This window comes from Pseudopipra pipra, chromosome 6 (assembly GCF_036250125.1).
Source record: "Pseudopipra pipra isolate bDixPip1 chromosome 6, bDixPip1.hap1, whole genome shotgun sequence".
Taxonomy (NCBI): Eukaryota; Metazoa; Chordata; class Aves; order Passeriformes; family Pipridae; genus Pseudopipra; species Pseudopipra pipra.
In genome coordinates this window covers 60,234,949-60,257,858 of record NC_087554.1, presented here as the reverse complement: position 1 = coordinate 60,257,858, position 22,910 = coordinate 60,234,949, and the positions used below count along the sequence as shown (strand labels likewise).

Below are 22,910 nucleotides of genomic sequence, written 5' to 3'. Positions count from 1 at the left end.
CGAACGGCTCAGCGGAGTGCTCGGCAGCATAATGAGAGGATTAATGGTTTGTTGTTTGTTTGTTTGTTTGTTTTTTAAAGCTATCCTAGGGCAAAGTAGGAAGCAGGGGGCAATCCCGCGGCGCCCTGGAGCTGTCGCCCTCCTTGCTAAAGCTGCGTTTTCTTTGTGTCGACACTAGGCTAAGCCTGGCTCTGGGTGTGTCCGTGGGCAGGAGGCACCCAGGCGCCCAACGCCACCACCTCCAACCCCCGCCAGCCCCAGCGGGCACCAATTCACCGTCACCCGGCTTTCCTAAAGCCCGAAAGGTAGGAAATCATGCCAGCGATATCCCGACGGAGAGAGTCAAGGATGAGAAATGACGCCGCTAACGGCAAGGGCGGATGCTTTGGGAATGAGCTGTAAGGTGGGAAGGGAGGACCTGTATCCTGGATGCTTTCAGGGTGAGACAGCTGGAGATGGGAGAAACGCATTCAAAGAATTAAGGGCTTTTTATCTTTCTTTCTTTCTTAAATTACCCCAAAAGAAAAGCTTCACGGGGAGGGAGAGAAAACAGCATGCAAAGGCCCACAGGTGAACAATGCAAAAATGGATGGATCCTGCCTTTGCCTCCTCTGCCATGCAGTCCTTCTAGCATGCAACACTAGAATAGATATAATACCCTGACATTTCCAGTTGCTCCAAAGACAGTCCATCTTGGTGGAATCGGCACTGGCTTGCATCTCGGAGAGCTGAGGAGCTGCCGGTCCTTTCGTCGGAGGCACTGCGTTACCAGTCAGGCATTCCCGAGCATGGGTGGGTTAGTGGGTATCGCTCCCGTCTCCCCGCTCGGCTCCGGACTGATGCTGTAAGCAGCACAGGCGGAGGGGGAGGGCATATTGTACGCGCTGCGGTCTCCACTGCAGCAAATCAGCAGTGTGATGTGGTTGCCCTAGGGAGCAGGCTCCTTTGAAAAGGGGATGCAGTCCCTTTTCAAATCAAAAGCTTGCGCTCGGCGGCTTAGCCTCCCTAAGCCATGGAAATGGTTAAGGCAACTTGATGGCAAAGAAATAAAAACAAATTGGGTGTGGGTGGAAGGGGGGGGCGGCGGAGGGTGAGCAGTGTTTGCTATGTGTCTCTACGGTTGTGACTATTCGTGTTCCAGAAATTTCTTGACAGTGATGGAATCTGGTGTTTTCTTCACTTTTTTTTTCTTTCTTTTTTTTTTTTTTTTTCTTTTTTTGGTGAGGGCCAAATTTCACCCGACCCCTTTAGGATTTGATGCCCCCCGCCTCCCCCCCCATCTCTGCCCAGCTGGGTGAGATCAGGGAGCAGGCAGGAAAAAAACAAAGTCAGGATCTGACCCCAACAGAGCAAGCCCCATATTGCTATTTTTTAAAAAACAGTAGAAAACAGCAGAGTATCCACAGCACTGGGGATCACCCTTTTCCTCCTGTAGGCACAGGGTGACCCATGTGGCCCCTCATGCCAAGCCCTGCTACACCAGGATGCTGAGGACTGCCAGCTGCACCCAGGTTTGGGTGTTCAGCATATGAGTGTTGCCTTCACTCACTGCTCAAAATGCTGCATAAACCAGGATTTGAGGTGTAGGTGTGCAGGTACACAGGACAATTTGTGAAAATGTATCCTTTCTGTGAGCCCACTAATAGCTGAATTTTAACATCCTCCCTGACACTCCTCCCCGACACTCCTCCCATGGTCTCTGCCTCAGTTACCCCACCAAAAAAAACTACTGTAAGTAGCCTTACAGAGACATCATAACTAAGCACTAGAGGATACTTGGCAAATACTGGGAAAAAAAAATACTTTGCCACACAACCTGTTTGCATTTTCAGATTTTGGGGTCATTATTAATTACTGAGAAACTCCCCCAAAAGTCACCCCACTTCACTTGAAGAGTGACCTGAAATACATCATATCTGACTTGGTCCAGTCATCATTGGCAGAACAATCCCAGCTGGGGACCTCTCCTCTCTGAGTCTGTATTTAATGTTTTAGATCATGACAGTTTGTGAAATAATTTTACTTTAGTCATGTTATGCTTAATTTAGCTTTTTTTGTATAGAAACAGACACCATTGCAGACACAGTGGGTCAGGTACCCATCAGAATGGGGAATAGAGTTTGAACCTCTGCTCTTTTGGCTCCAAAACCAAACAGTCTTTAATGCCTGAGTTAACAGATACATCCTCCAACTGGCAGTAGTAGGTCACTTACCCTTCCCTCAGGTAACCCATCTCCTAGAAGAAAGCCAAAATTGGAGAGATTCACCATACTGTGATCTTTCCCTTTACCTAGGAAACTCTGCTGGGATTACAGAGGCCAACAGCTTTTGTTCATGTTTCTAAACCGTCTTTGATATCCCCCAAAACACTTGCTTAGGCTTGAATTCCCCTAACAGTGAAATAGTTAACTAATTGGTGCAGAACTGGCTTCAACTATCATTGCATATAGTAAGATTAAATCATTGACAAACAATGTCACAAATCTGGATTTTGTGTTCTTCCTGGCTTTGTTAAAAAAGGAAAGAAACAGGTTGGCAAGGGATGACTCTGAGCATGGACTGATTGGTTTAGACCCTTTGCAAGAGAAGAAAATATTCCTATTGATACATTTTGCCCTGCACACTGTTGTGATGGGGTTCCCAGCACCAATCCATCATACAAGGTATTTAGCAGTGTATGTAAAACAGAGCCATCACTCACATGAAACTCTTAAATCCTTGAGTACCTGGAAAAAAGCCAAAGAGACCCCAAACATAGTGCACAGGTGAAATTCATGGCTATTTGATATGTACCACCAGCAACACAGGAGAGAGAAGGCAAAAAATATCTGCTTAGTCTCACTGTAAACCACATTTCTCAGTCAGGTATAAAGGAAAAATTCCCTTTGGACAGAAGAGTGGTCCATGTACATTTAACATCTCACTGATGATCTCTCCTTGCCTCCACTGTTTGTAGGAATTTGTCTTGCCCCAGACTTCAGTTCTCCATTTCCTCTTCCAGGCTACTAAAATGAACCATATCATCAGGTTTCCTGCTTAAATTCTTAGTTCCCTTTGGAAAAGCATCACTTCAGACCTGGTCCATGTGACTGGACTGTCCCACACTACTTCCAGAACTATTTTAATTCAACCAGAACCCATCACTTTACCACAGTAACAAGAACATTGCATTTGCACTCATTTATCCCAGGAGCTGAGGCAGGTGAGGGACAAAGGCAGTGTCTCACACATAACACTGTGTGTATGACTACATAGATGTGCACAAAAAGTGCCAATCAGCCCTGGTGGATCCAGGACTGAAACGGTTATTGATAAAAAAATTATTTCCACAATAAGAATTTAAATTATGCATTCAGTAAGTAGTGAGCCAATATTAGGACTAAGCAGCTGGTTTTCAATAGTCTGAGGGTAAGAACTGCTTCTTTTCACCAGAACTAAACCAGGACCACCAATTCAAGCTTTACTGAGCAGACTGGAAGGCACGAATAAGCATGGCACTGCCTGGATCTGAAGGGTGAAACATGCACAGGACACTGCAGTGTTGGAGGAGAACTTTCCTGTGATCATGGATAGAAGCAGGAAGAAAATCAGTAAATGGAATTTGCTTCCCTTCCCTTCAGAGCACTGTCCATTGGAAGCCGCCTTCTCCTGTGGATGTCACTGAAATTATTGCAGATCTTAAGATGTGTTAGTGAGGTCACATGAAGCGCAGTGTTGATGGCACAGCCACAAGCCAAGTTGGCTCATCAGTATTTGCATGTTAATTAGCTCAGCCAGAGACAATGACCAGTGTATGTAGGATGTGTAGGGTAAGGAGTCAGTAAAATAGAGTTACCTGGTTGTTTTCAGCCCTTCCTAACCTCCTATTGCTGGAAACCTCTGGCCAAGTTAACACATGCGTAGGGTATTGATGGCTGGATTGTTTCCTTCCATCCCTCCAACCTCAGCAGGGATCGTAGAATCATAAAATCACAGAATGGTCTGGGCTAGAAGGGACCTTAAAATCATCTATTCCAAACCCCTTGTCCATGGAGGGAGTTGCCACCCACGAGACCAGGTTTCTCAAAGCCCCATCCAACCTGGCCTTGAACACTTCCAGGGATGGGGCAGCCACAACAGGGATGATTGGATGAGGTGCAGACTGCAGCTCAGCAAAAGACATGAGCACCCTGCCATGGTGTATGGGCCATCAGGGTTATGCTTTTTACAGGGGCACCAGAAGTCCTGCATCAGGACTCCAACCTTACCTTGTTTCCCTCCGAAGGTCCTCCCACTTCCATAGTGACCCAGCCTGCCTGTGCACCACTGATGAGCTCTGATGAGATCAGAGTTAGCAACATTTAAGGCTTTTTAGGTAAATATACTTGAATTGGCATAACAGTCCATACGAGGTCAGAAGTACCCACTGTTCTAACACAGGAAAGATCACACATGGAACTAAATAAACTTCAGGGCTGTCCCTCAACAATCCCGCCGGAGGGCGGGGGTGGAAATGAGCATGGGTTTCAAAGGCTATTTAATGACTAAAAATCCAAAACCAGAGCTGAAACCACTGCTAGTTCTGCTCAAAGAGCAGTGACTTTGAAGGCACTTTGGACTGATTATGTTTATCGGAGCAGCGCTCTGCATCACTCCGCGTCAACGCTCCGTGGGACACATTGAGGGCAGCGCCAGATCTGCAGCGTGGTGCTGTAAGATCCTGACACTTAGCACTTTAGGAGAACAATAGCATTAAGGGAGATCACTGGGTTTTTCTTCTAAGCTAATTTGTTCTTAGCATTAGCAACAAAAATAGAGAGGATGCTATTTTAAAAGTTGCATTAATATGTCTCGAAGCTCTAAAGAGCAACGGGGAATTTTTGCCTGAGTACTCCAAGCCAAGGGCAGCCAGCAATTACATTTTTGTACGGAGGCTGTCAATAGCAGAGGGATGGGCCAGATCCTGGCTTTGCTTTCATCCTTTTCACTGTCTGGTGCTCATTCTTGCACATTTTGTGGTCTGCAGAATCACTCAGAGGCAGCTCAAGTGGCAAGGCCATGAGCCGGGAGAAGCCGATGGCTTTTTCAGGTCCATCACTACATCTACTGCAGGTAGAACATAGACAGCTCCGTCCTTGTTGTCTTTTGCCCCAGGTCTTTGGTATTTTCTCTTAGGAGATGTAATGCAGTGATGAATTACCTTTTTTCTCAGGTCTTCAGACCACAAAAGGAATCAATAAACTGGTAAAAAAGACAATATGGTATTAAACTGGTGCAATTAAAGTCTGGAGCTGAATACTCGTAACAAAAGAAGCCCCATGTCCCAGCCTGTCACACAATGTTCCAGTCTCCTTGCAATTTCTTTTATAAGTCTTGAAATGCCTGGGTTTATAAGGGTTTTTTTAAATCATCAATCAAAATATTTGGATGGTTCATGAGGACAAGAAGTGTGATTTTGAGATGTGTTGCTAAGCTTCTGCTCTGCTGCCTCTTTCACTTTCTGCTCAGCAGAACTATTCTTCGTAGCCATTTTTTGCTCCAAGTCTGAGATTATCATAACGTGTTCAGCAGTAACCACATGACATGAGTCAAATAAGTGTGTGAAAGAATCAGGTGAGACACACTTTGCACTTGCTTCCCTTCCTGGCAACAAGGTGGCCCTTCCTTGAATCCTAGTAAATGAGCCATGTGGGGGCAAGTGCTTAGATTTGACGCTATTGTTATTAAACAGTTTTGAGCTTTGAACATCTGATGTGTCTCAGTGGAGCTGGCACAGACCCTCTTCACAGGCCATCCCAGAGATGGCCGGGACTCCTGTGGTGCTGTTTGAGCTCCCTGATTACTACAGGTAACAGCATGACTTACACATAAGAATCAGTTTTGATTTACTCCTGGTTCTTCAGTGGGATAACTTCTCTTTGTTGTTTAATGTTATTTTTGAACTGCGAGGTTCATAGAAATAAAGGCTCTATTCCTGCCATTGACCTAGAAAAGTCTTTTGATTCTTTCCAGTGGGACTACTTTTTTTTTTTTTTCAGTTGCTGGGAACCTTAAAAATGTGTGTTTCTCTCCTCTGGGGGAGGTAGTGGCTACATTTTCATTCCTCCTTTAAGATTCGATCAGTAAAGCCAAAGAGACCCTAAAACTCTGGCTGACCTCCTGCACTCCCCCATTACAAAGGGCTCTCATGGCACTCACAGCCTACTCCCATTTTCAAGCCTTCTGCTTTTAAGTCTGTGCTGTGAAATTTTTCTCTCTCCTACAGCATTGCTGGTGCTGCAGCTGGCATTATTAATTCCATTTCATTAACTGATCTTCCTAATGGACTGGAAGACAAAAGAAAAGACAGTCCTGAGACCACAGTGTGGTTGAGCCTCTGGAGATCTGTGTTCAGTCCTTGCATCCGCCACAGGCTTCCTACGTGACCTTGGGAATCACCTCCCTTAGGTCTCCGGGTCTGCTTGGTCTGTTTAAATTTGGGGCATTGTCTGCTTTTTAAGCTTTGTTTTTGCAGCACCCAGCACAACATCTGCGGCTCTAACAAAGGAGCCTGACTCATTTTTGCAATACAACTTGCAGGCTGGTAGGCTGTTGTTCTTGGACCAGGGGGGATCAAGATTGTAAAGATGAATTGGTATTGCATTGCTCTTGGAAATGGTGAAATCCTGCCCAGTGCTGTGTAAAGATCCTGGGGGACAGAGGAGCCTCCTCTCTGGCCAACCATGCCCAGAAGAGATGACAATGATGCATTTTTAGCAGAATCTCAAAGCAAGGACTGGTGGACAGTGCCTGAGCTGGGAAATGAGGCCTGGGCTTTGCCACATGGCAGTGCCACAAACCACCAGGGCTCTAGAGCAGCTCATCTTGCCGGCTCTCTCCTTCTGCTGCTGGCACTCTGGAGGGCAGGCACAGCCCCTGAGATGCTTTGCTGGGAGAGGGAGAAATAAGAATGTGAGCAGGGACCATGCCACTACAAGCACATGGCACATGGTGCCCAGAGAGAGCCGTGCCCCAGGCAGGCAGCCCTGCTGCAATCCAGACAAAGTGCTGAGCCAACACAGCTCTGCCACAGAGCTGCACTAGACAGATCCTGTCCTGCCCTTTGCTCCTCCACACATCCAGCATTGTGCAGCTCTGGTGCACCCCCAGGAAAGATGTTTCCACAGAAATCCTGAAGCTTTGCTTCCAGCTTACATGGGCCACCCCATGCTCCTGCCCTGCTGGGATCAGGCCCAAGTTGTGAAGCTCCAGGTGCCGATTCAGGGGCTGGGATGCTCTGTCCAAGTGCAAAATACAAACTGTGTGACTGTGACTGCAAACTAAACCAACAGCCTGCAGGCAGAGGTTCAGGAGACTGAGGTTTCATTTGCAGCAGTGCCACAAGCCCTTAATTCAGGTTGAGATTCTCATAAGCAGCCAGGGGTGCTTGCAAATGAGCTGTGGTTTGCAGTGTTCTGTTGGCTCCTCTGCTCTTGCACGTGGTGCTCCTCCTGCCAGCCCAAACCTGGCAGGGGGGAGAAGGTGCAGAATGACTTAACATAGAGCAAGCCCCTTTCTCCAGCCCCAGTTCTTCCCCCCAGATAATTTATTTCAGGAAAGAGTGTAATCCAGCAGGCTCTGAGCTGCTCACCATGCTAGAGAGCAGCTTCAAACATACCACCATGGGCATCTTTGCATCCCCCACCCCACTGAACAGGGAGGCTGGGAAAATAAATGCATTAGTGAAGGAGGTGTGCAGATGCTGTGGCCATGCACACACAGGCTCGGCCGACACACAATTGTCATGGCAACCCCAGCTTTCCCTGGAAAACAGCAACAGATCACTAATACACTGCTGGATCCAATAGCCACACCGCCTGCTCCATGGATGCGAGACACCTGGGTACCAAGATGCCACAGCCCAAATCGTACTCAGGCTGGGAAGCCGGCTGTTAACATGCAAAAATCTTGGCTGAGGTTGCAGAGGGAGGGGGGACAGGTTGGGCAGGGGCAGATTAAGAAGCAGCTGCTTCTGTCCTGAGCAAAAGCAGCCCTGCAGCACTTGCAAAGGCGAGGCAGGAGGCAGAGAGTGTGGCTGCTTATTGCAGCAATGCCATCGGTGCTGCGTGGCACAAAGGGATGATGGATAAGGAGTGCATTGGTGCTGTCCAAGGAAGGAAAAAAGCCAAAAGGAGAAATGAAGGACATAAAATACTGGCGTGTAAGACAGGAGTGTCACTGCAAGGCTGTGGGAAGGAGAAAGCAAAGAAAGAATATGAGCAGGGCTCTGGTGAGAGTCGGTATGAGCACTGGCTACAGAAGCGCTTTGGACACTGAAGCAGCACTCTTGAGTTTTAAATGTTATTATGGGCCTCTAGGGTAATTTAGAAGAATTAGATCAGGAAATGATGTGCCAGAAGCATTGGCTGAAAAGTGGTCAGAATTGTGTTTGCTGGGGAAACAAACAGGGAAAATGGTTTTGTGGGGCATTTTAGGACATTGGTTGGAAGAAGAGCTACACAGAAAAACAGCGGTGGTTTGAGTACTGAGGGGCTCTCCCTGCCCTGGCACATCCCCTCACATGGGGCAGAGGGAAGAGGAAAGGATGGATCATATGTAATACGTATTTATCTTATGGAAGATACCATAAGCAAGGTCAAGCAAGCTTCCAGCATCCAATCAGCAGAATATGCAATGAAAATCCACACCCTGGAGCCAGCTCATTAGAAACTTAAGATCAGTCATCCCTAAAACTAGTTATCTCATGCAAGCAGATGCAAAATGAGGAAAAAAGAGAAGGAAAAAAATGCAGAACTGAGTTTGCACACTGAAATTGTGGAAATGGGTTTCTCTCTGAAGAACGGATCCTATCTCTGAGTACTTGAACATCATATATCCTTGCTCCCCCTCTTTGCACACAATGAGAAAGTCCTGATTTGGATGCTGACATCAAGTATCTGAGAAAAGACAATTTAATTTCCCATTCTCAAGGCCAAAGGATTAAAGATAGGTCAGCAAAACTATTTCACGTTTAGAAAACCAAAGGAAGAAAAACTTAAGGAATTCAGATTTCCCTGATGATATAATTAAACATCATAAGCCACATTTTCCTGAATGCTTCTGCAAAAGAAATGGTAGCTCTCTACTCTGAGATGAGCATGCATATAATAGAAGATATAGGGTGAATTTGCATATATATATATATGCAAAATAGAGTTATTTTGCTATCTTTATCAATTAATAAGTGTCATGGAAGTCCACTGGACAAAACTGAATAAGGAAAAATGTTCTTCTTGTTGACAGAACATTTAACCACTCTGCTGCAATAATAGCTCTTCAATATGGTAAATTAGCAGGAATTTCAGAGTAACTGTGTAGAATTGCAGAGATCCAGAAATAACTGTTATCCCAGAGCACTGCACATGAGCAATACGAGGTGAAAGGATAACATACTACATTTTCTGCATGAATAGTGAATTCCCTTGCAAGAGGTTTGGCTTTTACAGAAATGGGGGAATTCCAAAGAGAACAGTAAAATAGGTCTGGGCAAGCATTGCAGAAGGCCTGCTGGGATTTCAGAACTGCTTTCCCAAAGTGCTTCACTCCTTGAAAACACTGAAGTACATGGGGCTTTGATGAAACTCCCTGACTGAGACAGGTACCACCAAATATCCCTTTGTACTGCGTCAGTTACTTCATTCTTAATAAATGCATCCAGGGACCAAAAGCACGATATCCCTGTGTCCCATCTGAGGTCCTTGCATTTCATATGCCAGGTACTTAAAATAATGCCTTGAAAATGAATCAGAGATAAAACATAATGGCATGACATTAATTTTAAATTATGATAGATTCAAGAAAACCACAATCTTTTTTTGTTTGCAAACCAAACAAACCCAAACCCCAAACTCGATTGCCATATTTTGTTTTGGATGAACCTCCTCTGTCACAGGTGCAGTACATGTGATCAGCTCCTCCTGAATGCTGGGCAGGGCTCTGAGTGCTGCTGGTGCTCAGCACCTGCAGGTCCAGGCTTTGGAAACCTCAGCCTCTGCGTACCCCCAGCTTGAAGCTGAGAGACATCAGCTTAGGATGAGGGCCAGAAGAGAAGGATTTACTTCATTTTGGAAGCAGCAGCTCTTCCCTTTTCCAAAACACTTGATTTTCAACTGTGCTTTTTTTCCCCCCTCGTTCTTTTCCCAGATCGCCTGACATTTAAAGTGATCAAAGTTTCCTGTGAACCACAGCTTCTAAATTCCAGATAAATTTAGCCACCCTGCTCTGCATTTGTTTGTTTTTCTCAGGTCGCAAACCTGCAGTCGAGACCTACTTATTTTGGAGCAGGGAGAGCTGCTTGCTGCCTGTCACCACGTGCTTCGGCAGCCGGGAGGGGGGAGCAGAGCCCTCCGCGCAGGATGCGGCTCAGCACTTCTCCCAGCACAGGGTCTAATCCTGCTCTGGCAGCTCGGAGCAAACAAACCGGCAGCCCCCGTGTTGGCTTGAGGAGCCAGAGGAGCCCTGGAGCGGGCAGGAAGCAAACGGAGGCGTGATGCTCGGAGGCAGATTGCACGGAGGGAAGGATGGAGATGGCCGTGGCCGAGCGCTGTGACATGCCCAGCCCACGCTGACACACAGGGGGGGACAACTCTGAGCCCTTTGAGACATGGTGAAGCTCTGTGGGTTCTGGAATACGGGTTAAACCACATGCAAGGGCAGGAAGATCCTGCCCCTGCTTCACCCCTCCCACTCCCATGCCCACCCACACACACCCACTCAGCCCAGAACAATTTATTTTGGCCTCCCCATTAGCTGGGAAGTAAACGTGGCAATTACTTTGTATATCTGAAGTGTCAGAACCGTTTGGCACATTTCCCTGAAGCTAAATAATTAATGAAGTGCTCTGATTAGTGTGAATCCTGTGGAATCATCAGGCAGCATGGAGTGACATTTATTTTTACCTCTTGATGCCTGAGACAAGGCTTTGTTAAGAGGCCAAGAATGGATGGGGCTTCCATACCTTCCTGCAACTGAAAGGGCTTGGCTTAGGGTTTATTCTGGAATAAAAGGTTTCTGCCCTGCTTTGTGCTTAGGCTGCCACAAAGAGAAGCAGCCCTCAAAATTTAAACTCTTTGCAAGTGATGGAAGATAAAATACATTTCTTTTCCATACAGGAAAAATCTCCGATATATGTATCGCCCAGAAACTTGTTTCCTTCAGTGCCTCATTAGAGGCACTATATCGAAGAGGGCTGTTTTACCCCTCTTACCAACAAAGAGGGGTCAAGTAGAAGATCCTGGGAGTGCAGCTGCCAAGGCGAGGTTCAGATTCTGCAAACCAGAGCACTACAGCAGGATCCAGCCCTGTGGAGTCATGCCTGTGCCAGTGGGTTTCCAGCCTAACCTCCAGTGACAGAGTGAACTGATGCCCCTGTGGGGTCAGATAGCTTCTGGTAAGAGACTGCTACATGAGCGGTGCAGGGCGAGCTGGTGGCTGCCACTTAGGGTCCATTTTCTCCTACAATTTCTTTCTTTCTGAATCAATTCCCCACACAAAACACTCCGGCCACCCAAATAGCTGTACTGAGCCCTGCCTGTGCCGCGCAGATCTGTGTGAGCTGCTGCCCTTTTCCCAGCCCTCCCACATTTTGCCATCAAACTGCAAATAATCTGCTTTCTGCCATGACCCAGGGAGGAGAGAGGCTGCCCAGAGAACACACGGAGCTATTATATGTGCAAATTGGGTGTCTTTGGGGTCCTGAAGTGCAATCTTCACCTCTGCAGGGAGGAGATAAAAGTATAGCAAAGGGTTTACATAAAAAGCTGAACCCTCCTGATCCCAGATGCCACAACCATAATGACTCCAGCTCCAAACCTGCCTCATGCATTTCACCTTCTGAGCAGCACGTTCACATGCTCAGGGATGATACAAAAACATCAGCACCAGTCAGGCACCTCGAAAAGTTGCCTCTACCTAAAGGGCTTTACCCCTCACACAGAGTTTTGTATAAACAAGGGGTGAAGGACTCCTTGCAAGAAAAAGCAAATAGTTTGGAAATCATGTACTTCAAGTCTATGCCTGGTTTTGCCTCATCCAACATGTGTTTCCATGGAAGCAGAGGAGGGAGCGGGCAGCCTGTGGCTGCAAATCACAGCTATCTAGCCGCCTGCTCCCGAGTCTGAAGAGACAAATGGATCATTAAAAATAAAACAAACCTGAAATTTAAAGCATCCCTTTCGACGGTAGATAGCTGGATATTTAGTGCTGCAGTTTGTTCAATGGGCTGAGGCCCAAGTGCATATCACAGCTGAACGAAACCAAACTTGGGCCCAACGTCAGAGGAAATGAGTATGCGCCGAATAAAATGATTTTTGTTCTTGTGTTGATCACACTGGTGTAGTGATTGTGTGAGCACAGAGAATGGCAGTGCAGCACAAGAAGACAGTTACGTAAATGGATTAAAAAGATGTTTTCAGCACGGTTTGGAGGAGTGTGTTGCAGAGAGAGACCAAAACAAGGATGATTTAGAAAATAGGAATTGTTTAGGAAAGCTAAAGGTTTATCTGTTGATCCAAACCTGGTTTTCTGATCTCAGGAATGAGTCTCCTGAAGTCAGTCTGAATGTCTGTCAGTTGTTCTTATCAATATGTCCTTTGAGCAGAAACTTGTTTTTGACTATAACCATGAAGTTTTCCTGGCCTCAAACAAGCATCTTGAGGCATTATCACGTCCAAAGAAAACATGCAGTTCCTAACAGCTTGCAAGCCAGTTGCAAATACATCTTGCTGCTGAGCCAGGGACATTTCACTGGGAGTAATTACCACATATCCTCAGGTAAGAGCTGCCTCTTACCCAAAATGTGGCATTCGGTGACTTGAATGTAGCTACTCTTGAGGGACCAAACTGGATCTTCCCAGTGGCCTCATGAGGGCTCCCAGCAAAGTATCAGGGCTGATATGTGTGTGTAGCCATCATGTGAGCAAATGCAAAATGTCCTTTCTGCACTTACCTCCCTCAGAAAAAAAAATACATATCTGTTTTACAGCAACCTGCCTTGTCCCAAAAGGCAGCAGGATTTCTCACCAGGAGGTACTTTTTTCTTTCTTGACTACCGGGCAAGAAAAATTAGGCACACTTACAAAACCTGCCAATTAGAAAACATGTTTGCAGGCTCTAGTGAGTTAAAAATCCCGAGTTTTTAGTGCTTGTGAGATTTCCTCCCCATAGCTCTGTGTAATGGATTTGGAGCTGTTGTCTATAGCTGCCTGAATGTTGAATTTCTGAATGCTGTGATCAATACTGTATTGAATAACGATACCTATTATCTAATGACAGCTCTGTGTGCATCTAATACTTAAGTTTAGTAGATTGTTTTCAGGGGAGAACAGCAAAAGTTGAAAGAATGGGTCAAATCAACTTGAGTTTGTTAGAAACTACATCCCAACAGGGAAACATGAGAGATGAAAATGAATCTATTGGAGAAAATGAAGAGATTTAGCTTGGATCAGGCTGACTCTTATTTCCAGAGCCTCCAAAGGTCCTAGACATTTCTATACCATCAAATCCGATTGAGCAAATGGCAATATTACCAAAGGTGTCCTTCTTGCCTTTTGCAGCCTGTGAAGCACATTGCTAAAAGGGGGTTTGAGCCAGCAGACCCAGACAGGGCAGGGCCCTGCAAACACCTTTATGTACAGGCTGGAGGCAAAGTTGCCATGGAGGCCATGGTGTTGAGTACCAGCAGCAAGTAGGGAAGCCCTGGGTTGGTTTTCATCTCTGGTTGGTGCTTAGTATTCTTCATCATCATACCAATGTGAATTGCCTGGTGGTACTGGCTGATACCATGCACTGTGATAACCCAGGATTTTTTTTTTTTTTTTTTAAATATGGATGCCAAATCGTAATAATGATCCGTGCATTTTTATGATTTGATCAAACCATAATAGCAATTCGTGGCTTGTTTCTACCTATGCCATGGGTAAGTGAGCCATTGAGTGTCCACTGGGCCCAAAGGCCTGAAGGTGAAAGGCTCCTCTATCCCATTCCCAACCTTGAGCCCACAAGGACATCCTTGTGTTCAAGGCCAGGCTGGATGGGGGTTTGAGCAATCTGGTCTAGTGGAAGCTGTCGCTGCCCATGACAGGGGGGGTGAAACTAGAAGATAAATTTAAGATTCCTTTCAACCCAAACAATTCTCTGACTCGGTGATTCTGTGACAAGGCTCTGCAAGTTTTGAAAACATGTAACTCAGCAAAGGAAGAACAGTGCACCTGAATTCTGGGATCAAGTAGGAAGGAGCTGAAAGGCGAGCAGAAAACTAGTGCAGATGAATCTGCACTAGGAGGATGTCATTTGCCTCCAGACAGTGTGGGATATTGATCTGCAGTCACACAGCAGCACACGCTGGACAGGAAGCATCATCAGAAATTGGCTGAGGGAAGGGGAGAAAGATGTCAATAAAATCAAGTGGTGTGTCAAAGAGAGGAGGAAGGAGGAGGATATCAGGGCAGCCTGCACTGGAGCCACAGTGTTTACCTCATGCTGTGTATCAGTGACCTTGAGAGTGATGCCATTATCTAATGATGCCAAATTGTAGGAGGCACAGAACAAATTAATTACAAATAGGAGATTAGGCTTACGGTCTGATAAGCAGCTCACGGAGTTCAATGAAGAGAAGTTTTAATGAGATTAAGTGACAAAGCCATCACTTAGAAGGAGGCATTAGACAGACTACAGACAAGGAGAAAGAACTGGGGGCGAAGGCAGAGAACTATTAAAACCATCTGTGTTATTAAAAGAAGAGTAAACAAGGCCTGTGCCTCTCAGGGAGAAATGGAGATGATAGTAAGGCGTGCTGGCACCGCCGGTGGGAACTCTCCCCGTGAACGTATTGTGTGCAGCATCTGAGTCAGACTCGGGGGGGATAGTGATGGAGCACAGCAAGGGAAACCCAGCACGCACTTGGGACTAACAGGAGGAGCAAAGCACTGTCTGGCTTGGTATAAATAGCTGCAAACAAGAGCCCTGAGAAGCAGTCCAGGAGGCCTGGATGGCTGGGGTACGGCAATGGCTTGGAGCCGCCTTGATAGAGAAGAGCAAATGCAGCAGGAGATTGGATGGTAGCAAACAAGGGAAGAAAGAGGCTAGCAGTTGATATGTCAGCCTAAGAAAGGCAGCTCTTAAATAATAATAGCTATTGGTAATGATGAATAATTAAAGCAGACCACTTGGTCCTCTGGCCCTTACGCAGTTCCGTTCCTCTAATGTACAGCAGAAGCATCATTTATAGTACATGACAGGAGGAATCTTGTGCTACCAGGGGCTGGCTGTGCTTCATCTCCTAGCAAACCCACTGCACCCTTCTGCATGAGCTGTATTTAAAGCTGAGTCCAAATATGAAAGGAGTGGGAGCATCTTCAAATCAAACAGATAAGAGATTTGGGGTGTAGGGGTTGGAGATAATGTCCCATGTCCATGTTACTTACAAGTAAAAGGCCAAAACAGTTCCTGAAAAAGAGGAGAGACACATCTCTTCTTTCAACAGCAGTGGGTAGACTTCTGTATGTCATTTTTATGAAGAAAATATTAGGCATGTTTCCTCATCTTTCCTCTTTGTGATGATACAGGTGCAGTTGGGGTACATAGCGCTGACTGACATTGTCAGGCATGTAGTGACTCACTAACACAAGAATTTACCAATTCTCTGGAATTAGATCAAATGGATCTAATTAGGGAAAAGGTTTGGGAACACAGCAGAGCAGACCACAGATCCCTCGTTTTTCTCTCCTCTCTCTCACCCTTCTACCCACCACTTCACCTGAAGGGTAACAACCATGGTGAGGGGACTGGGGGACTGAAAAAAGGATCAGGCACCAAGCAAAGCAGAGCTGTGCCTCAGCCAACGCAAAATGGTGGTGTTTCCTGCATTTCATAATCCTCCTTATACTGAAATTCATCCTGCAAACTCTCCAAGGAAAGGACCTTACTGCTTGCTCCGATCTTGGCTAACAAAAGATCCCGGTCTTGGCTGCGTCTCCAGGCACTACAACTAAAATAAGATCTAAAAGCAATAATCAGCACAGAGCTTTCTTTTTCCTAAGAAATCAGGGAGCAATTTGTGCGTGCTAAGAAACACATGTAGCACTACAGCCTTTCAAAGTCATCTGCTATTCCCTTGACTTGCAATGCAGATTATCCAAATGCGGATCCCTGAGTGCTCTCTGATACACAACTCCAGTAAATATTTACAATCCCTCTCTTCCTATTTTGGGTTGAAATATGCTAAAAGGATGCACAGGGGGTGCCTCAGCACCTTACAGACTCTTCTCTTTGGTCAGCAAAAGCGAAATCCTGCTGGAGTGACAGCCAAAAGTGTGTTGCAGTCTCACCCTTCTGGAAAGATTCAAACCCCCACACTTAACTCTGATTTTTTTAAAAAAATGTGTAAAACTAAAGTGTGGGGCAGAACCTTCTTCAGTGTTTTGATTTTTCACATCTCTTTTCCTTTTGGTGGGGATTACCAAGATAAGCTAACAGAGATGGATACTCCCTATTTCTTAGGGTCTATCCCTTCAGAAGGGAGAACCAATCTTAGGAAAACACAAACCTTGGTGGTTTAGGATGCACGTGGCTGTGCATGCTTCCTTGTTGGTACCTCATTTTCCTGAGCCAGTGCTATAGGGATGAGGTGATGACTTGGCCCACAGGCCTGGTCACACCTGGCTGGACTTGGATGTGAGATCCTGAGGAAACCTGAGCACAGGTTGGGGACTGTGGGTCCTGCTGACAAGTCCCTGAGGTGATGGGGACCAGGAACTCAGGACTCACCACAGCACATTCTAGCAGGGATGTCTTTAGAGATGGGTCAGGTATGAACCCCAGCTGCCACAATTGTTTTACCACATTTGCTGGAAGTGGATGGGATGGACTTACCCCTGGGTCTGCTGGGGATGGCACAGGGGCTTGCTCTGCTTTTGGCTCTGGAAACAGAAAGGAGCATTGGACTCTGCAGGAGCCCAAAGAAGCAAAAAACATGGTACTTGGATGCAGCTGAGCACAGCTGGACATGCTGATGGTGGGTTTGCAAAAGCCCAGACAGTTCCTGCTGCATGTGTTTCTGCTGCATGATTCTCTTCCAAACCTCCGTTTAGCAGCACTGGGAACTCCACTGAGCAAGCACAGAGCAGGTAGGAGGAGATAACTCAGGTATAGGACTATACATGCAAGTATGGTACAGATCTATGCCTGACTCAAATCCATGAATAGAAACTGCTGCTCTGAGCTCCACCCTTGCCCACAGGGCAAAAGCATAGCTCGCATCTGAATAATTCCTGAAAATCTCAGCCGCTACCATCTCCAAATCAGAGCAACAACAGGAGCTGAAGCCAAGTGCTCTGAATATTTTCTTCCAAAATACCCAGGAGAGCACAGCTATATGCAACAGAGACATTTACACAGTGTTTGAGGCAACATTTCTAGTCTTAGCAGACAGAGAGGTACCAGGAAATGATTCTACTCCCCAGGCAGGACTCAAACCACAGCACAGCCAGGGCTGTGAGGCCATGATTATCACATTGATCTTTTCAGCCCCACTCCATGTAGCATCAAGCAAGAGTTAAGTGAGGACTCTCATCCAAGATACTCCTCTTAGCTACTGCTGTGTTGTAGTGCAGTGAATATTACAAAGGCAATGTCCCTGCCCCAACTGTCCCTGAGAACAGGGTCAGACCCTAACCACACTAAATAGCCTTCAATTCCCCCCTTTCCTTCAAATGTAGTGATGTAATGCAGAACAGTTTGACAAGCCAGTGTTGCCCTGTTTCCATGGGATTGGAAGTGCAGGGAAGAGGGGGAATACTTCCAGACAGCTGCCCAGATTGGTCAGGGAAAGGGGCTCTCACCTGGAGAAGAAGAACTGAGAGAAGGCACTGCAAAACTTGTGACTGATTTACCAAGGGGTGCAGGAACAGAAGAAAGCAAGACTCCTTTAAGAGGGGTAAGAGGTGGCATGTTCCCCAATCAGATGTGTCAGATCAAGGTTAACCTTTCAGTCTTCATGGCTCTACCTGCTATATGAGTTGCCCCATCAATGCCTCCAACCCTAAACAGCTGCTTGCTGGCCATTCCTTGCTCTTTACAGTGTCTCTCCTCAAAGGTCTCACGTCCCAAAAGGAGCTAATCTGGGCCCACAGACATAACCAAAGTCACCCCTGTGTGCACGGCCAAAACATCCACTCTTTCCCCTACAAAAGGCTTGCACCAGGCAGCAAATGGTACTTAAGGGGTGGGATCCCAGGCCTGATCCTCTGTGAACTCCATGCCACTGGGACATTTGTCTAACACATCTTTTAGCATTTTTCCTCCAGCACCCTCATTTATTTCCTTTTGCAATGTCAGTTTGCCCAGCCAGCTCAATGAATAATTCAGCACCATTAAGCACGTGCCAGAGCTCTTTCAGCACTTAGTAGGATCAGCTCTTTGGTCCTTTTCTCCATTTAAACTTCATTCCAACATAATCTCCCTTTCATTGCTGCTGGAGGAGCAAGATCTACAAGTAAAAAGCACATTGGCATAGCTATATGGAAATATAACTATATATATGGAAATCACCCCTTTGATAGGACTGGTGTGCTGCTAACCATTCTGATGGATGCAGGGTGCCTTGCTGCTCCTGCTAACTGCTGCTTTGAATGATGGAAAAAGCTGCCTTTTTTTTTTTTTACAGACATCTATTGGGTGTAATGTTCAATAACCAGGCAATAAAGATGATTTCACAAACCAGAATTCAGAAAAACCTGAGGTCATTTCCCGGTTTTGTTGTGCATTCCTGGTGTTATTGCAGTGAAATCAATTCATCACACACAACAAATCAATTAATCATACAATGAATTAGCCAATCTCAGCCCTTTTTCAGCAGCTTTTCTAGACAAAAGGGTGTGCACGTGTTTCAGCGTCCCGTCTGTAAGATAATACTCATCTCCTTCCTTGCTTTGCCTGGAGGTTTGGGCAGTGATACTGTCCCTTGCTGCCAACATGCAGTGCTGGGAAAACTGGGGCTCTCAGCATGGGCAAAACCTGTGGGTTCACTGCTTCCAGCAGTTCTGTCACTGTGACTGAATCATCTTTACTCCAAACCCCCAAAATGGCACTACTGAGTATGGACAGGCCCTTTCCCTGTTTCTCTGGAACATCAGACATAACTGCACACACAGTTCTGGGCCAGTTTGCACGATCACCATGTCTGAGAGCACCAGGCAGCAGAGTCAGTGTGTAACACCCAGCTGCAGTGACTGTCTGTGCACATGAAGTGTAGGGGGGAGTTCTTGTTTCAGAAGGCAACATTTGCTACTATGGCTTTTATTAAATCCCACTCATTTTATGACTCCCTGGTTGGAGCAATAAACCTTTGACTTTCAGCTAAGGGTATTTGAAGTCCTGCTGTTCCAGCAGCAGCAAAGCTCCAGTGCAGGCATCCCAGACAAAAAGGGAAGGCAGCCCATTCTCTGCCTTTGGGAGGTAACTCCCATTCTTTGGAACAACTGCACTTAACCTGAGCAAGTAAGCATAGCTGCTTGTTTCAGTGGTACATTAGCTGACAAAGTAACCTTCAGAAATCCTGACTATCGATCTCCTCTGGCTTTTCTGTGAGCTCTCCTACCTTGCTGGTTGCCCAGATACAGCCCTTGTTTTGTTGATTTCATCAGGGTGTATTGCAAGGACTCCCCCCTGCCTCTGTAAGGAACTGTCTACATTTCCAAAGGAGAGCAGAAAAACCTGTCTGTGCAACCCCTGCCTCTGCCAGCATCACCCAGTAAGTGAGCAGAGCTCCTGGGCTGCTTGGAAGTGAGTCGGTGTGAAAACAGTGTCTGTGGGATTGTCAGAGGCTGGGTTTAGATCTTACACCGCTGTGGATCCCAAGTAGCACCAAGCAAGGCAGAGTGTTTATACCAGCTGTGATGGTACGAGACCTTGGAAATCTGAATTTGCTTTATCCCTTGAATTTTACAATCTCATTGCACCCTCTATTCAAAAGATAAGCAGCAAACATCAAAAGCTGTTTCCCTGCAAATTATTCTTTAGGATCCATTTTGAAAGGGGACAGTCTTTACCGAGATTTCTGCTTTACCTGGCAATCTGAATAGTCTAATGCCAAATCCTTAATGCAAGCTCAGTTTGCTGCATTGGAAGCCTTATCTCTCTCTCTCTCTAAGACATGGCTTTTTGCAAAGGTAATACTGATTATCTGTGTCCTTTTAGTGCCTCTCAAGTTACCCCAGCTCAGAGGACTCCTGAGGTCATCTCTTGCTGTACTTTGCACTCTCATGAACTGAGTTGTGGGATTATTTTCACATGAACTGTGAGAAAGCTTGTACATCTTTTCCAGTGATGTTGGAGAATTGCATGAAAGTACTGGAGGACTGGCAGAACCCAGATGGACCTAATCAGTTTTCCTGATACAGAGGACTCCTTACAGCTGCACATGGAGCAAACTCCACCTGCTGAAACCTTTGGAAGAGATCACCAATTCCAAATAAAACCTTATGGCACCAGCTGGGAAAGGGTTTCTCTGAGAAAGTGACACCAAAGGGCTTTCAGTGCATAGACCTGTGAGTTAAGCTGAAGCTGCAAGGAAGATAAACTCTAGAATGAGGTTTATGGTTAAGAGAAGCAACCCAACTAGCAGGGCTTTTTCACCACAAAATATTCACTGCTGTGTAAGGTAGCCTTAAATCAGTCATGATTTGTGTCCTCTGAGCCCTGAACAAGCAGGAAACGAAAGCTCAGCCCTCTTGAATGGAGAAACACCTATTTCAGAAGCATAAGGACCTTTGCATGCCAAATTTTCATAAACGATGCTCAGCTGGAGTCTCCCTGACTCAAAGCAATTGTGAAATCTATCATCACTTCCAAAATGGCAAACCTTCCCTTTCATTGCTACAGCTGATTTAAGCAACCTTGACATCCCCAGACGTCCCCACCACAGGCAGGATTGTGTCTGGCAGACCTGTGGTGGAGGCAGAAGATTATTGGCATCCAAACTAACCTGTCTTCTTGTAGCATTAGGTTTTTTCCATACTTGTTTGAATTCCTCACACAGAAGTAAAATGCTGCAAATGCAGAACACCAGAATGACCTCTCACTGCTGCAGCTCCCATGTAACCACCGAGCTGCTGGTCAGAGCCAGAGGGGAAAGGGAGAGTATCTGTGATACCTCTCTGGAAAAAATAGCAGACTAAATTACTCAGGTTGGGTAAAGGTCAAGAGAGTTAGAAAAAAATATACTGCAGAGGAATAAAACAAAGAAAAGTGGTAACCAAGGTAAGATTAAAAGTGACAAGAACATGAGACACTTTCTTCATGGGGGGATTCAAGACCTTTGGATTGTTAGACCATTATATATCTTGTATTTTCTACATTGTTGTGAACTGATATGAGCTCAGCAGTCTCCCAAGAAAAAGAAAAAACTAAATCCCCTTTTCAGTCAATATTGCTATTATGTCCCAATCAGCAGTGCACTCACAAGCTAAGGAAAAACACCAGTAAAATCAATACCCACCTCCAGGTTTTATTCCCAAAGGAAACCTATCGCACGCACGCCCACCCTTCTGTACAGTCAAATACATTCATTCTAACCTCATGCTATCTATAAGACACAAATAGCAGTACTTAGGGAAGTCCTTATTCTGCTTAACATCTGAAAAATTAGAGCCATCCTGAAACAGGTAGACACACTCGGAAATTTGTACTCCACCTTGTCTTGAGACCTAGGGATGTATCCCCAGAGCTTAATCATAAATCTAAATCAGTTCCGAAAGGAGTCCAAACTCTTCATTTGAATTAATCAATGAAACTGGTGAAAACACATGATTCCCAGCTCACAAAACATTGCAGAGATTCAGAAACAGCATTTCTTGATCAAAAAGCAAAACGTTGCAGAAGTTCCCTGCAAAGCACTAAATTTAGGAGAGGACTGCATTGACAAGCAAAACATTCTGTGTTAATAAAAGCAAAATGTTTTGGTTTTTTCTTCACCTAATCTGTACTTTAGTATATAAACTTCCCCAAGTACCTTCTGAGCTAAAAACCTGAATTGGTGTGGATGTCTTGTCTCTGGAAGTGTTCAAGGCCAAGTTGGATGGGGCTTGGAGCAACCTGATCTAATGGAAGGTGACCCTGCTCATAGCAGAGGATTGGAACTAGATGATCTTTAAGGTCCCCTCCAACACAAACTATTCAATGATTCTATGAAAGATCTTTAATATAATTTACAAAAAAGCCTTGCAGGTCATATAACTTTTCTACTTCATTATATACAGCTTGGGGTTTTTTTTCCTTTCATGTTTCTGTATACCCAGAATAAACATCCATCCTTACCATATATTGTGTCAGCCACAGAAAAGCCATCATTGCTGGCTTAGAGATGTTAGATTTCTCTGTCAATAACAGATCTCTGAGGTCTGCTGGAGTATCCAGGCAAAGCATTGCTACATCAAGGCCTCTGCAAAATCTGGCCACCATCAGCTTGTCAGTGTCACAGCCTTCTCTGAAAGCTGAGTCATGGATCACTGACAGCCAGAGACATTGAAAGGGACACAGTGTCAAGATCTTGGCTTTTGAAATGTGATTTTGCAGCTGAGGTGTGCCTGAATAAACAGAAAAATCACTCCTGAAGAGAGCCTTCCCCAGGAAGAGAACTGAGCCAGCCTTGGGTGCTTGTCTTGGCAGGACATGGACATGGATATGAATATGGATATAGATATGGATATGGATATAGACATGTGCAGAGCAAGCAGTGGGCTCCCAGAGACAGGTCTTTGCACATAACACATCTTACTTCTCCATACCTCTTGTCAGCAGGTACCTGTTTGTAAGATACCCACGAACTTGCTGTGCTTGGCTTAGACTTTGCCGTTCATGGCTTTGATATTTAAACATTTGATGTAACCATCGAGCGC

At 45.7% G+C, this 22,910-nt stretch overlaps 1 protein-coding gene across 2 annotated transcripts in view; it reads right to left on the bottom strand.

Annotated features, from left to right (window-relative positions):
• RTN1 (reticulon 1) overlaps window positions 1-22,910 on the bottom strand; it is a 120,835-nt gene that overhangs the window by 15,845 nt on the left and 82,080 nt on the right. The window contains exon 1 of one of the 2 annotated variants that reach the window (XM_064659477.1): window positions 659-965. The exons of the other annotated variant lie outside the window; for it this stretch is intronic. Within the exon in view, the coding sequence (XP_064515547.1) occupies window positions 659-719 (61 nt within the window). The 5' untranslated portion in view covers window positions 720-965. Of the gene's footprint in view, window positions 1-658; window positions 966-22,910 lie in introns of those variants that run through there. 2 annotated transcript variants of the gene reach the window in all.